This window comes from Atheta coriaria, unplaced genomic scaffold (genome assembly GCF_025399875.1).
Source record: "Atheta coriaria isolate IRGN ID8LTWV9N9 unplaced genomic scaffold, Caltech_Dcor_3.1 hic_scaffold_7_pilon, whole genome shotgun sequence".
In the NCBI taxonomy this organism is placed as follows: Eukaryota; Metazoa; Arthropoda; class Insecta; order Coleoptera; family Staphylinidae; genus Dalotia; species Dalotia coriaria.
This window is the reverse complement of record NW_027045449.1, coordinates 4,981,144-4,997,107: the sequence shown is the minus strand read 5'-3', so window position 1 is coordinate 4,997,107 and position 15,964 is coordinate 4,981,144. Positions and strand designations below refer to the sequence as shown.

Sequence of the window (15,964 nt, the reverse complement as noted above, 5' to 3'; positions counted from 1 at the left end):
TTCCGTTGACTACATTGGTTATGACAATTTTGTCCTCTGTATTAAACATATCACTAATTGATCATTCTTAAAACGGCCGAAAGCTCTAAAAGTTGTCACAAGCCAAGTCACAATTTTTATGTTTTTAAGAACAGCATACATAATTGTGCGAGATTTTTAGAAAATTTTATAATGGACAGGACAGGACAGGCGAATATGCAATTAATCAAAACGCTGATAAAATTAATAGGTTTATTTTTAACTCTTTACAGATACCTAGCGAAAAGTTATTATTGTGAATAATTATGATGACTTAGCAATCACACATAGCAACTAACCAACATATTACTTAAATCAATAATTAAATACCGTAATTATTACCCTTTACAATTATTACTAACAATTATTAATTAAAAATCAATTCAAACGATTTAGTTTGGTAATTTGAACATTAGATAAATTGTTTTACGTTTTATAATTTTTTTTAACATGCTTACGCAATACTGCATACGAAATTATTTAGTTTTGCGTTCGCACATCTGAATCAAAATTCCATTATTTGACTTTAAAATTGATTCTGCCGACAGCCCCAATGTGTGAAAAGGTACTGTCGGTTTAAGTTCAAAGTGTCGGACAATTTTTGAAAGCGTCATTTTCATTTCTAAAATCGCAAATTTCTGTCCAATACAATTCCGGGGTCCGGCGCTAAATGGAACAAAACTGTAGGGATGTTTACCCATATTATTTTCTGGAAGAAATCGATCTGGATTGAACTTATGGGGATTCGGAAAGAATTCTTCATCGCGATGAATGTCATTAGCAAAGACTAGAACCGTAAAACCAGAAGGAAGTTTTACATCTTCAGCTGAAATAAAGATACAAATTATGTTTTATTCTGAATGCTTGATTGATATTCAAAAATTACTTATTTGAAACTCTTCAGTCGTTTGTCTTCCATAAAATGGTACTGATGGGTACATTCTCAAAGTTTCTTTTATGACCATTTCTAAATATTTCATCTGGTTCAAGTCATTGTAGGATATTTCACTAGTATTATCTGCAAAGATATCAGCTTGCTCGTCCAATATTTTCTTCTGGACATCGGGATTGTTTGCAATTTCATACAAAGCAAAACTTATCCCAGAAGAAGTTGTATCATGTCCCTCAAACATGAACGTATCAACTTCCTCTTGAATAGCTTCATTACTTAGAGGTTCGCCATTTTCGTCTGTACTCTGCAGTAAAAGATCCAAAAACGCAACACGTTTTTGGCACCAATGTCATTATCTTGATCGATATTTTTCTCATCTTTAATTTTAAGTAATTCATCTCGTCTATTTTTAATAACAGATTGAGTATGACCGTGCAAAATACGTAAACATTCCCTCTCGGTTTTATAGTTTTCCGTAAAACTATAAAGCCACTCATATTGTTGATTTGGTTTAAACACACGATCGATGATTATACGACCCATAGTTTTTACACTTTGGACATACGCTGATGTTTTGTTTATTTGCGCATTTACCGGGACTCCCATTGCGGTCTCTATAAAAATGTTGTTTTATTTTTAAATTATTCGTCATGCGTAGATAATTTATAAGTTACCGCAAATGACATCCAGAGTACTTAATGTAACATATGGATAAACATCGACGGCTGATTTTTGCGGTTCCTTTTTAAATTCTTCAATTAAAAGATTACTAACTTTATCAAAAATTGGCACAAATTGTTCCAAAATCTGAAAATGGTACGATGGGGTCAGGATACGACGACGCTGCTTCCATTTTGTACCGCTGCTTGTGAGCAATCCTAATTTTAGCCATTTATAGAAAAATCTATAAAACAGTGATTTCTTCAACAGCTTATGTGAACCCAAAACGCTTTCTATAGCTTTGTAATCCGCCACGATTAGAACCGGTTCAATTCCAAGCATCAATTTTACGAGTTTGCCATGTTTTTTTATGTAGTTTGTGATTGTCGGTAAAATGGCTGCAAATTTTCCATTGATAAAAATCCACATATCATTTATTAATTATTATGTTATTTAAATTTACTTTTAGTAAACAATGTTTTGTTATATGTATAATCAGGAAAAAAATATGGCTATCATTGACATTATAATTAAACTTACTATCGCAACTGCTAAAGTCCAATGCACTTCCCAAAATAGGTAATGGCGTTGGCCCGTTAACATTAACCAGCGTGCGCATACAATAGTAATAATAAATATACCACGATACGATTGTAACTACAATCGTAGCACATATTATCAATAGAGCAAACATTATATTCGCGTGTGCAGTCAATCGGCTGCTAAATATCACTAAGTAAACTGCGAAACTGTGCGCTGCAACGAACTACAGCAACAAACCATGAACGTTTCTATTATCGGTATAAGATTGCACATATATACTGGTGCATTTGTGTGCATAACACGTATAGAACATCATTGACCTTCAACTTAGGACTTGTTTATAAATTTATAACTAATTATCGTAATTCGTAATATGAATTGCATTACTCAGTGAAAAAAAATATATTGATAACAGCGAAATATGACTTGGATATATTCTTCTCCTAAAAGCATTCTAACTGTACACGAGTAAAGTACTGATACCATGTTTGTAAATAATTTTTATTATCACATTTGCATAATAGTGCGTCTTACATTCACAGCACGGCAAATGCAAAGAACATTCGCTGATTAAGTATGCGCAGTATGACGACCATAAACACTTAGTGTTCTATTTTTAAAGTTCCGATGAATCGATCTTGCATGTCATGAAGTACATTAGTGTATCAAGAAAATATAATTGAATTTACATTATGTGAGACGGTCCCTAACAAGGAAAAACAATTCTTTGTGCGACTCGCATTTTAAAAGCTTAATTAAATGAGATTCTTTTAAAATTAATTTATTGAATTAATGGACTCGTATACATATTTACAAAAAAATTATATATAAAATATTTAAGTATAAATTTAATTTCATTTAATTTTTTTAATTTAATGTTTTTATTTACATTTATTTCCTTTCCTTGATTTTAATTATAATGCCGTTATCCGATTTTAGAATCGTCTCGGAAGTAAGGTCTAGTTTATGTGCAGGTACAGTGGGCAACAATTCAAAATTACGAACCATTTTGGATAATGTCATTTTCATCTCTAAAAATGCAAACTTCTGCCCAATACAGTTTCGTGGACCGGCACTAAAAGGAACAAAACTATATGGTGTTTTTCCTAAATTGTTCTCTGGTAAAAATCGGTCCGGAATGAATTTGTTAGGTTCCGGAAAATATTTTGGATCACGCTGTATCTCATACGCCACTAATGTAATAGTTACTCCTGGCGGAACAGTTACATCATCATCTAAAAATAAAGCAAGTTTTATATGCATTCATTGACAGATAAATAGAATGCGCTTACTAAGTTTCAACTCAGTCATAGTCTCTCTTCCATAGAACGGCACAGAAGGATATAGACGTAGAGTTTCTTTAATAACCATTTCAAGGTATTTCATCTGGTTAAGATCACTATAAGTGATCTCGCGATTTTCACCAGCAAAAATATCATTTTGTTCTTCAAGAATTTTCTTCTGCACATCTGGATTATTTGCAATTTCATAAAGAGCAAAACTAATACCGGAAGCAGTGGTGTCATGTCCTTCAAACATAAAAGTATCTACTTCCTCACGAATGTCTGAATCACTTAATGGTTGCCCATTTTCATCTGTGCATTTGAGCAGTAAATCGAGAAAAGCAATTCGTTTCTTTGTACCGAACTGATCAGTCTCCACTTCGTTTGTTTGATTCTTAGCTAATTCCGCACGTCGATTATTGATTACTGCATTTGTATGTCCGTGAAGAATCCCCAAACATTTCTTTTCGGTTCTGTAATTTTTAGTAAATTGATACAAGAAGTCGAATTGTTCATGCGGATTGAAACTGCGATCTATCACAATACGTCCCATTTCTTTAACGCTTTGCACGTAAGCAGAGTGTTTATCTCTTTGGGCATTCACAGTAACGCCCATGGCAGTTTCTGAAATATTTAAGTAATTGAAGCAGTTGTGTTTAATAGAACTAAATAAACATACCACATATTACATCCAATGTACTCAGAGTAATGTAAGGATAAACATCCACTGCATCTTTGCGTGTTTCCTTCTTAAATTCGTTGATTAAAATATCACTGACTCGGCTAAAGATTGGTACAAATTGCTCAAGAATTTGAAAGTGATACGCTGGTGTCAAGATGCGCCTTCGCTGTTTCCATTTACTACCACTGCTGGTTAACAGTCCGAAACCTAACCAATTGTGTAAAAAGTCATAAAAAGTTGATTTGTTTAGAACTTTGTTTGAGCCAAGCACAGCTTCCATTGCTTTATAATCGGCGACGAGAAGAATTGGCTTGAAAGCAAGAAAAACCTTCACGAGTTTTCCGTGCTCTTGAAATAGTTCTGAAAACCTTTGCAAAATTGCTAGAAAAACAAAACAAAAGTTTAAATCTTGATTTTTTAATAATTTAATATAATTACTTACTGTTCCGACTTTTGAATTCCATAGCATTTCCCAATAGCGGTAATGGCATTGGACCTCTAACATTTTTCATCGATTTTGTTATATTGTGATAGCGATAATAATAATACACTATCACAACAAATATAATTGCTGGTATTAATATGCAAAAGCCTGCCAACGACATGATGATGCTGAGGGTGCGGTCGTTGTGCACGAACTGATATCACGCCAGTCACAACAGCAAAACTTAAATGGAATATCGCATTAATCTACACTTGCGGATCTTTCGACATAATTGAGTTGTAGCCACGTGGTTATCGTGTTTTATTATTTCATCCTCAAGGCTAGGAACTAAATCGAAATGCTGAATTACCAGTGAAATGCGATCATACGTATAATAAAAGTAACAAAATGGACGTAAACACGAAAGTTATATTTGCTGTGTCATTGTTAAAGTTCCAACACTTCAACTTTGAACGTACTTAAATTATTAAGTGTGAAGTCATATCAGTAAAATGTGATTTACAATATCGAAGTGGTTCAATCAGTTTAATTTATAAGCAGAAATATATACAAAAATAGATTTTTTTTGTGTTTGCTGAAATCAAAAGATTATTGAACCAGTAGCGGAATATTTCTGTATAAAATGCGCAATATATTTTCACAACCAGAGATAAAATTGACAAAATTGTTTATATCACCTAGAGGTTTGAATATAAATATTGCTTTGTTATGTTTTGCTACGCAAAAAAGAAGCCAAGCTACGCCACTGACTTGACTTCTTCACAATTTGTTTATCATTATGATTATTCCTAAACAGAAATGATTTTAACTTTGATTAAATTTATTACCTCCATCACTACTTTCATAATATTTAGTTCTTTCAATTTCATCTATAATCTGACACTTCACCTTAGTAGTATTTGTAGGTGTTATAATAGCAAAACCATTAAACATTTATAGGAAAAAAATAAACGTGTATTAATTTAGTAGAATAGGTTGTACGTGAGACGATTTTCAAGCAGTGATAGTAAAATAAATGACAAAACTATGACACTTAAACAAAAATAAAAATGTGGAAATCATATTGATGTGGTCGCATGACCTTCCTAGATGGTAATAGTAGATTGAAAATCCTTGTAAAACATGTGGTTAACTTAATTGTTAACTTTGGATAACTCGATTACATAGTCTACACTTAATTACATCCCATTCCTATTTTTAATACTGTGATTACGAGTGCAATAATGAATTTCTTTTTTCAAGTCGTATTTTGATTCCATTCAGTGATTTCAAAATAGTTTCAGATATTAAAAACACTTTGTCATTAGGTTTGCTTGGGAAAAGTATAAAATTTCGTAGTATTTTCGATAAAGTTGCTTTCATTTCGAGCATTGCAAATTTCTGCCCGATGCAGTTACGATGTCCAGCACTGAACGGAATAAAACTGTAAGGCATTTTGCACTTGTCACTTCCATCATTTAAAAACCGTTCTGGTTTAAACTTCAATGGTTCATCATAAAATCTTGGATCTCTTTGAATGCCCATTGCAAATATTATAAGTGTAAAGTTTTTAGGAACTTTCAATTTGCCTAAAAATAATTAAAGTTAATTAAATTTAACCAATTGATATTTTTTTAGTAATTCTATACCTATTTGAATACTTCGTTGTGTTTCACGTCCAAAGAAAGGAACTGATGGATATAATCTTAATGTTTCTTTGATGACAAGTTCTAAATATTTCATATCATTCAAGTCTTTTAAAGTTGCCATCCGCTGATCATCATTAAAAATATTGTATAATTCAAAAGCGATTTCTTGTTGAATTTTAGGATGGTTTGCAATTGAGTAGAGTGCAAACGAAATCGCTGATGCTGTTGTATCGTGACCCTAAAATAAACATTCATATTAATAAACATATAAATCTATTAATATTGCATTAATTAAATTACCTCAAACATAAATGTTTGAACTTCTTCTCGTAAATCGTCATCGCTGAGCGGTTCATCATTAATTCGAGTTTGTAATAACAAATCAAGAAAAGCAGTTTTTTTATTATCGTCATATTTCTGTCCATCAGACACATTATCGTTAAGAATCATTTCGGTTCTTCGTAGTTTAACCACATTCATGGTGTAATCATTTAAAATCTTTAAAAGTTGCTTTTCTTTTAGAAAATTTTGAGTGTATTTAAATGTGGTGTTGTGATGTTGCAATGGTGAGAAGACTTTTTCCATTATTACATTGCACATACCTTTTACTGCTTGTACATATTCTGAGTCTTGATTCACGAGAGCATTCACTGATACACCCATTGCCGTTTCTATGAAAATGCTTATTTTAATTTTTATTATTGTGTATATTATTATAAATATTTTTACCACATATTATATCCAAGGTACACAAAGTTATATAAGGGTATATATCAACACTGTCTTTACCAACTTCTTTTTCTAATTCTTTCACCAAAGTTGAACTTACAGAATCAAAAACGGGTAAAAACCCATCTAAGATTTTAAAGTGATAACTAGGTGTTAACAGCTTTCGTCTTGCTCGCCATTTTGAACCGCCAGAAGTTAACAAACCGAATCCCAGCCAGTTATAAAAATGTCTGTAACTTTTCGACTTTTCAATCAATTCGCTTGATCGTAGGATAGCTTCTAAAGTTTCGTAGTCTGAGATTAATAGACTAGGTTCAAGACCAATCATCATTTTACAAATTGGTCCGTATTTTTGTGTCATATTTGTAAAACTTGATAACATACCTATGAAAATTAATCAAGTTTTTTTTTAAATAAAGTTGATAATAAATACAATAAATTACATACTTTTTACATTTGGAAATAAATAGGAACATCCAATTATTGGTAATGGTTTTGGTCCAGGAACTTTTCGTAATGGCCACATACACTTTATTAAGTAAAGATACCACAAACATATTAGGAACACCACCAAACTTAAAACAGTTAACAAAACTAAATATACTGAAGGAAACATTGTTTGCTTGAATAAAATGCAAGTGTCTCTAATGAAAGTAGCAACTGCACAGAGCAAATATTTACTAAACCTCTTGCTACACTGCAAAAGAAGTCAATTAAAGCAAGTAAATAATCAAGGACACCTTTATGATGTTATATTGGCACTTTATAACACAGATTCTAGGAAATTCAGGAAATAATTTCTCATGACGCATAATACATACAAAAATTGTAATAAATTCACATTATCTCTCTTGAATCAACATCAGAGTAATTTTTTATCAATTTTTTAAATTACATTTTAAATATCGAGAATGCATTTATTGCAGCAGTAATAGCAAGATTTGTCTATGGATTATTCACCAGCCTTGAAAGTAGACTGTTTATGTCATGTTCGTGCGTTGATTGTACTATTACGTACCAATTTATTTGCATGTGCAATCACAATCATTTTAATTATTTGCTAAATGACAATACGTGAAAGCTATAATTGGTCTAACAATCAATAGCAAAACCATCAAAATGCTAATTCTTTTACTAACAATTTCACAAATTCACTTTTTACATTTATTTTGTAGATCAAAATTAAATCTTTAGAGATGTGTACGTTCATAACGTTCTTGTAACTTAATCATGATTCCATTGTTCGATTTTAAAATGGCCTCGGCAACTAGTTCTGGTTTATGTGCAGGAACAACAGGAGAAAGTTCAAAGTTTCGCACAATTTTTGAGATCATAGACTTCAATTCCATGAATGCAAACTTTTGTCCAATGCAGTTACGTGGTCCAGCACTGAACGGAACAAAACTGTAGGGATTCTTGCCGGTGTTGTTTTCGGCAGCAAAGCGATCAGGGTTAAACTTTTCAGGGTCCGAGAAGAACCGAGGATCGCGATGAATATGGTATGCAAGAATTGCAATGGTGCTTCCTTTTGGACACCAAATATCGTCGGCTGTAATAAAAATAATATAGATAATAAATATTTTAATTAAAAGTACAAACTGTTTTTGAATATTTTTAAACAATCAATACTCACTTAGTTGAATATCTTCAAATGCTGTCCTAGCATATAACGGAACAGAAGGATACAGTCTTAATCCTTCCTTAATGACCATCTCAAGGTAACGCATGTTAGCTAAGTCTTGATAAGTGGCATCGCGATCATCATTCCCAAAAATATCATTTTGTTCCTCAAGTATTTTCTTCTGTACATCTGGATTATTTGCAATTTCATACAAAGTAAAGCTGACACCGGAAGCGGTGGTATCGTGTCCTTCAAACATGAAAGTGTCCACTTCTTCTCTAATGTCGTCATCGCTTAAAGGTTGTCCATTGTCAGTCGTTTGCAATAGCATATCTAAAAATGCAATTTTTTTCTTCTTTCCAAACTCATCAACCATGTTATCAACACTGCTATTGGGATCTCTTCCTAATTCTTCTTTACGTGTTTTAATAACTGATAAAGTATGGCCATGTAGAATTTTTAAACACTCTTGTTCTGTTTTGCCGTTTTCGGTAAAACCATACAACAAATCAATTTGTTGTAAAGGAGAAAATACACGTTCCATTGTGATTCTTCCCATTTCTTTAACACTGTGTACGTAGTTAGATGTTTTGTTTTGTAAGGCATTTATAGGAACACCCATAGCAGTTTCACAAATCACATCTAATGTTGCTAAAGTAACGTACGGATAAATATCTAAACAATTTTTATTGTTTATATTCTTTAATTCTTGAACCAGATTGTTTGACACCTTGTTGAATGTAGGTACGAATTGTTCTAAAATTTGAAAATGGTAGGACGGAGTCAGCATGCGACGACGTTTCTTCCATTTTGGACCAGCGCTGGTGAGTAGACCACTTCCAAGCCAGGAGTGTAAAAATTTGTAGAGTTGCGATTTTTCGATGAGTTTAGCTGAACTTAGGATTGTTTCAATTGCTTTATAATCAGAGACTAGTATGATGGGTTCTATTCCAATCCAGACTTTTGTGATTTTGCCATGCTCTTTGAAAAGTTTATCGCAAACTTTTAAAGTGGCTACAAAAAATAAATACAATCAGTATACAAATATTTCTTTTGATTTAGATGATGTATGAAATTTTAATTTTATTAACAAGTTTTGCCAGTTTGCCATTAATATTTTTAAATAAAAAAAGAAAATATTTGAACAAAATAAACAAATGTTTATATTTTGTATTTATTTCTTGTAAGAGAATAAAATACATCCTGTACAAAAAGTATGCGTTTAAAAACTGGCCGACCTTGACTGGCAAAAAGGTGGTTTGACATTTTTAATAATTTTAACTTTTGATCTTCACTTAAATTAATGAAACGATATTGCGTATGTGATAATTTTGTGATATCTATAAGTATTATTTAACCGTTACTTTTAATGAATTAGATTGTGACTTGTTTTTTACTACTTGAACTACTACTTAAAATAATAATCTACAAATGATTACAAAACTTATGTGAATAATGTAACATTGTTTTGTTTTGCTTTTACATAATATTTACTAACATAAAAACATCGTACAAAACACTGTTATGATTGTACAAGTTATAATAATTATTGTGTAAGTTATTTTTAATAACTTTAAAAAAAGTTCAAAGGATTATTACATGATAACATCCCGATAATAACTTACCATTGGAATCCGTAAACATCAAAGCATTTCCTATCACTGGAAGTGGGGTAGGTCCAGGAATATTCCCCAAGTATTTCGCAAATTTCTGCACGTAAACATACCAGCCAATAATCAAAAATAATCCAATCGCACTGGCGTAGCTCAACGCGGTGAAAATAATGGCAAAGATAGCCATTGCTTATCACTCAGATGATGCGCGCAATGTTTGCTGAATGACTAAATATCGACAACGCGCCGAAAATGTTTATACTTTATTTTCGCCGTCTCAATATTTTCGAAGTAGTGGCAACTCGCACAAATTAACAAATTATGTGCATACATTCGGTGCTGTTGTGTGACCCTGAGGAAGTTGATCAACTTCAACCAGTTTACTACATGTACATTTGTGGTTAAACGCTTTGTAATTACGTATACCTACGTAATGAGTATCTTAATTAATAACATTTGTTGATAGAGGCTTGAGGAATACACTTGAATTCAACACTATACAAAATGTTTTTATTTTTTGTGAATTAGAAGCTCTATAGAGACACCCAAATACAAGTCAACCTTGATTTCTTATACTCGTTGGTCAATCAATCAATGTCTTCAGGTAATTTCCTCTTATGGAATAATATTATATGTATATGCAAGTAACCTGTTTTAATTCTATTTATATTCAGATAAATATATAGTAATTACTTAATTACGTAAATTAAATCATAGGTGCCAAGGTGCAATAACAGTAATAGGTGTTGATGTGAATATAAAGTGTATTTGAAAAATTATAAAACACATATTTTTATTTTATTGTCAATAAAGAATTAATTAATTAATTAATTTTTGAAGTATTTGGTATCAAAGTATCAGATGTATGTAAGTCTAAGTACGTTTGTACCGCTAATCCTACCAAGTTCTATTTTTTAATTGAATTTTGTACCCATTACCAGCAGCTAATATAATTTCAGATTTAATAACAAGATTATGTTCAGGTACAGCACTGCAAATATTAAACGATCGCAATACTTTCGAAAGTGTCGATTTTAACTCAATCATAGCGAATTTTTGACCGATACAGTTTCTATACCCGGCACTGAATGCTAAATACGCGAAAGGATGGCGTTTACTCATATTTTCAGCAGTGAAACGTTCTGGAATGAACTTTTCCGGTTCTGGATATAGATCAGCTCGTCGATGTAGATAGAATGGCAACATCAAAATCTGTGTTCCTTTTTTGACAGATAAGTCACGGAATGTGAAGTCTTCTAAAGTGTCTCTCATCATAAATGGAACAGATGGATATAATCTTAATGTCTCTTTGACAGTCATTTCCATATAGTGCATTTTTTGCAAGTCTAAATAGGTTGTAGGTCGCTTTGGATCATCGCCAAATATTTCTCTTTGTTCTGCGAGAAGTTTTGCTTCCACTTCTGGATGTTTACTGATTAAGTACATCCAGAATGACATGCAAGTACTGACTGTGTCATGCCCCTCAAACATAAAAGTGTCAACTTCTTCTCGAATATCTTCATTGCTTAGTGGTTTTCCATCAATGGTTGATTGAAGTAGCAAATCGAGGAAAGCAATGCGTTTTTTCATGCCAAATTCATCAACATATTTTGAATCAAATCTAGATGGATTATTGAGAAGTTCCTGACGACGTGATTCAATTATTGATAACGTGTAACTGTGCAGAATTTTAAGGCATTTCTGTTCAATTTTGTAATCGTTAGTAAATTGATACAGAAAATCAAAATGTTTATGTGGTTGGATTGTGCGATCTACCACAATACGATTCATTTCTTTGATTGCTCGAATGTAGTCAGTATTTGAGTTGTTTTGGGCGTCAACTGAGGTACCCATCGCCGTTTCTACATAACGCATAACAATCGAGAATTCAGCATATTTTTACTTTTAATTTAAGTATAACTTACCATTAATTGAATCTAATGCACAGAGTGTAAGGTAAATATTGACGTCGAAAGAAGGGTTGCCTACTTCACCGCGTAACTTTTCAACCAAAATATTACCATTTTTTTCGAATACCTCAACAAATTGTTCTAAGATTTTGAAGTGGTACGCAGGTGTGATCATCTTTCTACGTTGGTGCCATTTTTTGCCTTTGCTGGTCAATAAACCAAATGACAACCATTTATGTAAATAACGATAGAAGATGCCCTTAGGAAGAGTTGATTGGCTGGTGCATATAAACTCTAAATACTCGGGTTCGCTTATAAGAAGTAACATGTCCATACCATAACATCCTTTAACTATATTTCCGTACTGAATTTGCCAATTAAACAATTGCCAAAATATTTCTAAAAATTAAAGGAAAACGGTTTTATCATAAGAACAATAACAAATTGTCAATTATAATTACTGGTTGGATCTCCTAACTCGCTCATGTTTCCGACAATAGGCAATGGTGTTGGTCCTTTGATGTGCTGTAAATCCTTGAAAGTATAGTTCCATTTTTGGTACCATATTAAACCTATTATTATAATAGCTGCTATAGGAGTTATGAAAATAGCACCCAAAAGTATAGGATCCATGTTTGGCAACTTACTTTGTAATTATTTGTGTTTAAGAAATATATATACCTAATTTTTAAGTGGATAATCTAGATAATATGTAATCTTGATACGGAAAGTTACTCTGGATATATGTAGACATAAGCCGCAGACACAAAACGTGATCAGTTATCAATATAGTTTGTACAATGCAATAAAAATTATTACATTTATACACAATTTATGTAGTTAGTTGGTTAGTTTCGGAAACCCCACACTAAGTAAACTTACACTTAATCTGAGAGTTGAAGATTCAGATTAGGAAAAGCATGTCTACAAAACGTGAAATAATGACTCAACCCAATGAACCTATAACTTAATAAAATGGAAATCTGTGATTACGATAACAAAAGTGCAGGAAAATTAATGAGAAAATAAAACGTGATTGATTTACACCAATTTGGTTGGAGTTATACATGCTTCGCTTCATGGGCATCTTCAGTAACGGTTACAGTAGGAAAATTAGTCTCACCTGATTCCACTTGTGCGATGTTTGCTTTATCCCCCTAGTTACACAATGTGATTCATGAATAATCACTAAGTGTTTTGCAAATGTTTCCAAGTACAAAAGTCAGAATAATCCAATCGCACAGGTGTAGCTCAACGCGGAAAAAATATTGTCATAACGAGTTGTTACTTATCACGCAAATGATGCCCACAATGACATAATATTTCAAACACTTTTTCTTTGTCTGGCTATTAACAACAAATGCGTTCTGTAAACTCTTACACATACGAAAAAACTTATAATATACTTCAACCAGTTTGCTATATTTTTATTTGCATTTGCAAATACCTTGTAATTGCTTATACAAAACATCATAATTAATTATACTTATTTACTTGAGCAAACTGCGACAAAGTTGCTCAGATCACCCAAATATACATTAAATTCACATATTTCAATCAATTAACCTGTTTAAGAAATTTTCTGTTATTAAATTATTTTGCACGAATTTACATTTTAATTTGTAAGGACTTAATATACCATTAAACCATTTTTAAGTACGAAAGTGCAATAATACTAATATATAATGTAAATGTAAATTGCATTCAACTTATTATGAACTAAAAATTTAATTTGATATTATTATCGTAAAAGTATTAATGACAATTAAATGTTCACGTATTTTATATCTTAAGTATTAATATGTCATGTTTATGTCATTTCAATCATTCTAATCCTACCAATTTCTATTTTTTAATTGGATTTTGTACCCATTACCAGCAGCTAATATAATTTCCGACTTAATAACAAGATTATGTTCAGGTACAGCACAGCAAATATTAAACGATCGCAATACTTTTGAAAGTGTCGATTTTAATTCAATCATAGCGAATTTTTGACCGATGCAGTTTCTATGCCTCGCACTGAAGCCTAAATACGCGAAAGGATGACGTTTTCTCACATTTTCAGCTGTAAAACGCTCCGGAATAAACTTTTCCGGCTCTGGATATAGATCCGCTCGGCGATGAAGATAGAATGGTAGCATTATAATCTGAGTTCCCTTTTTAACAGATAAGTCACGGAACGTAAAGTCTTCTATAGTATCTCTCATCATAAAAGGAACAGACGGATATAATCTTATTGTTTCTTTGATAGTCATTTCCATATAGTGCATTTTTTGCAGGTCTATGTAGGTTGCTGGTCGTTTTGGATCATTGCCAAATATTTCTCTTTGTTCAGCCAGAAGTTTTTCTTCAACTTCTGGATGTTTACTGATTAAGTACATCCAGAATGACATGCATGCACTAACTGTATCATGACCCTCAAACATAAAAGTATCAACTTCTTCTTGAATTTCTTCGTTGCTAAGTGGTTTCCCATCAATGGTGGATTGCAGCAACAAATCAAGAAATGCAATTCGTTTCTTTCTCCCAAATTCATCAACATAGTTCGTATCAAATCGCGAGGGATTATTGAGTAGTTCTTGCCGGCGTGATTCAATGACTGATATAGAATAACCATGCAGAATTTTGAGACAATTTTGTTCAAGTTTGTAATCTTGAGTGAATTGATAAAGAAAATCAAAATGTTTATGTGGTAGCATTGTGCGATGTACTACGATTCGAGTCATTTCTTTGATTGCTCGAATGTAGTCAGTATTTGAGTTGTTTTGAGCATCAACAGAGGAACCCATAGCAGTTTCTAATGCCATTAAAAACAAATCAAATCACATGAAAATTCCTTAGTTCATTTTGGTTTAACTTACCATTAATTGAATCCAATGCACATAAACTAAGGTAAATATGGACATCAAAAGAAGGGTTGCCTACCTCACCGCCTAACTTTTCAATCAAAATATTACCATTTTTTTCGAATATTTCAACAAATTGCTTTAAGATATTAAAATGGTATGTTGGTGTGATCATCTTCCTACGTTGATGCCATTTCTTTCCTTTACTGGTCAATAGTCCAAATGATAACCAATTATGTAAGTAACGGTAATAGATGCCTTTAGGTAGTGTTGATTGGCTAGTGCATATAAACTCTAAATACTCTGGTTCGCTGATAAATAGCAGCATATCCATACCATAACATGCTTTTGCTATACTTCCATACTGAATATGCCAGTGGTACAATTGCCAAAATATTTCTACCAATTCAAGAAAAAGAACACTTTTATAATAAAAGCGATAACGAATAGCAAAATATATTTACTGGTTGGATCTCCTAAATCCGTCAGGTTTCCAATAATTGGGATTGGCGGTGGTCCTTTGATATGTTGCAAATCCTTGAAGGCATGGTTCCATTTTGGTACCATATTAACGCTATTACTATAATAACTGCTATCGGCGTAATAAATATAGCACCCAAATAAATAGGATCCATGTTTGGAAACTCGGAAACTCGGCAAAATTCGGTGAGTGTGAACAAGTGAAGGCAACGATGACTATAAGAGGCTCAACGTTTATGCTGAGCCTTTATTAAAGATGCAGAAGTCAACGTCAGGAGTGTTTATTTGGTCAGGACGTGAAAGGCCTAAAGTCCGCAGTTCGTGTTGACCAGAGTTCATAGTATTTTAGAGTTGTTTATTAGTCAATAGTGCGTCGAGGGCGGTTGGGAAAACATCTTAGTCAACTGTTATTAACATTAATTAACATATTAACATATTCAAATATTAACATATTAATATTAGAATTAGTTTAGTCAATCAGGGCGCAAATGCTCAATTTTACATCGTGCATCGGGTGAAATTGGGATGTAACTGTTTTTTCAAAAGTCCTGATACATTCGACACTTGGAGAATAAATCAATACACGTTGGAAAGGTCAGTAAAAATGATTT

General features: G+C 32.4%; 4 protein-coding genes and 1 pseudogene across 4 annotated transcripts; all 5 read right to left on the bottom strand.

Moving 5' to 3' along the window:
• Positions 1-217: 217 nt before the first annotated feature.
• Positions 218-2,372, bottom strand: LOC135796515 (cytochrome P450 4V2-like; annotated as a pseudogene).
• Positions 2,373-2,878: 506 nt separating this feature from the next.
• Positions 2,879-7,514, bottom strand: LOC135795458 (cytochrome P450 4c3-like). Its single transcript, XM_065307143.1, has 9 exons — positions 7,328-7,514; positions 6,881-7,264; positions 6,452-6,822; positions 6,152-6,389; positions 5,737-6,091; positions 4,521-4,720; positions 4,076-4,459; positions 3,406-4,020; positions 2,879-3,348 (listed from the first exon to the last, which is right to left on the bottom strand). The coding sequence occupies exons 1-9, from the start codon at positions 7,494-7,496 to the stop codon at positions 3,005-3,007; spliced, it is 3,060 nt and encodes a 1,019-aa protein (XP_065163215.1). The 5' UTR covers positions 7,497-7,514; the 3' UTR covers positions 2,879-3,004.
• A 107-nt stretch (positions 7,515-7,621) lies between these two features.
• Positions 7,622-10,432, bottom strand: LOC135796514 (cytochrome P450 4C1-like). The gene is made up of 3 exons (XM_065308554.1): positions 10,127-10,432; positions 8,514-9,515; positions 7,622-8,429 (listed from the first exon to the last, which is right to left on the bottom strand). The coding sequence occupies exons 1-3, from the start codon at positions 10,299-10,301 to the stop codon at positions 8,071-8,073; spliced, it is 1,536 nt and encodes a 511-aa protein (XP_065164626.1). The 5' UTR covers positions 10,302-10,432; the 3' UTR covers positions 7,622-8,070.
• A 428-nt stretch (positions 10,433-10,860) lies between these two features.
• On the bottom strand, positions 10,861-12,672 carry LOC135795603 (cytochrome P450 4d2-like). Its single transcript, XM_065307320.1, has 3 exons — positions 12,486-12,672; positions 12,040-12,423; positions 10,861-11,976 (listed from the first exon to the last, which is right to left on the bottom strand). Exons 1-3 carry the CDS (start codon positions 12,655-12,657, stop codon positions 11,012-11,014), a joined length of 1,521 nt encoding a protein of 506 aa, XP_065163392.1. The 5' UTR covers positions 12,658-12,672; the 3' UTR covers positions 10,861-11,011.
• A 413-nt stretch (positions 12,673-13,085) lies between these two features.
• On the bottom strand, positions 13,086-15,440 carry LOC135795456 (cytochrome P450 4c3-like). The gene is made up of 4 exons (XM_065307142.1): positions 15,338-15,440; positions 14,889-15,272; positions 13,980-14,824; positions 13,086-13,181 (listed from the first exon to the last, which is right to left on the bottom strand). Exons 1-4 carry the CDS (start codon positions 15,438-15,440, stop codon positions 13,086-13,088), a joined length of 1,428 nt encoding a protein of 475 aa, XP_065163214.1.
• Positions 15,441-15,964: the final 524 nt, after the last annotated feature.

Excerpts from the sequence above, each read along its gene's own strand:
- LOC135795458 (XM_065307143.1), bottom strand. The coding sequence starts at position 7,496 with ATGTTTCCTTCAGTATATTTAGTTTTGTTAACTGTTTTAAGTTTGGTG. Across the intron at positions 7,265-7,327 it reads TTTATTTCCAAATGTAAAAA|GTATGTTATCAAGTTTTACA; the intron begins GTATGTAATTTA and ends TAATTTTCATAG. Across the intron at positions 4,460-4,520 it reads GGAATTCAAAAGTCGGAACA|CAATTTTGCAAAGGTTTTCA; the intron begins GTAAGTAATTAT and ends TTGTTTTTCTAG.
- LOC135796514 (XM_065308554.1), bottom strand. The coding sequence starts at position 10,301 with ATGGCTATCTTTGCCATTATTTTCACCGCGTTGAGCTACGCCAGTGCG. Across the intron at positions 9,516-10,126 it reads GATGTTTACGGATTCCAATG|CCACTTTAAAAGTTTGCGAT; the intron begins GTAAGTTATTAT and ends TATTTTTTGTAG. Across the intron at positions 8,430-8,513 it reads ATTTGAAGATATTCAACTAA|CCGACGATATTTGGTGTCCA; the intron begins GTGAGTATTGAT and ends TTTTTATTACAG.
- LOC135795603 (XM_065307320.1), bottom strand. The coding sequence starts at position 12,657 with ATGGATCCTATACTTTTGGGTGCTATTTTCATAACTCCTATAGCAGCT. Across the intron at positions 12,424-12,485 it reads CGAGTTAGGAGATCCAACCA|AAATATTTTGGCAATTGTTT; the intron begins GTAATTATAATT and ends TTTAATTTTTAG. Across the intron at positions 11,977-12,039 it reads TGCATTAGATTCAATTAATG|AAACGGCGATGGGTACCTCA; the intron begins GTAAGTTATACT and ends TGCGTTATGTAG.
- LOC135795456 (XM_065307142.1), bottom strand. The coding sequence starts at position 15,440 with ATGGTACCAAAATGGAACCATGCCTTCAAGGATTTGCAACATATCAAA. Across the intron at positions 15,273-15,337 it reads GGATTTAGGAGATCCAACCA|AAATATTTTGGCAATTGTAC; the intron begins GTAAATATATTT and ends TTGAATTGGTAG. Across the intron at positions 14,825-14,888 it reads TGCATTGGATTCAATTAATG|AAACTGCTATGGGTTCCTCT; the intron begins GTAAGTTAAACC and ends TAATGGCATTAG.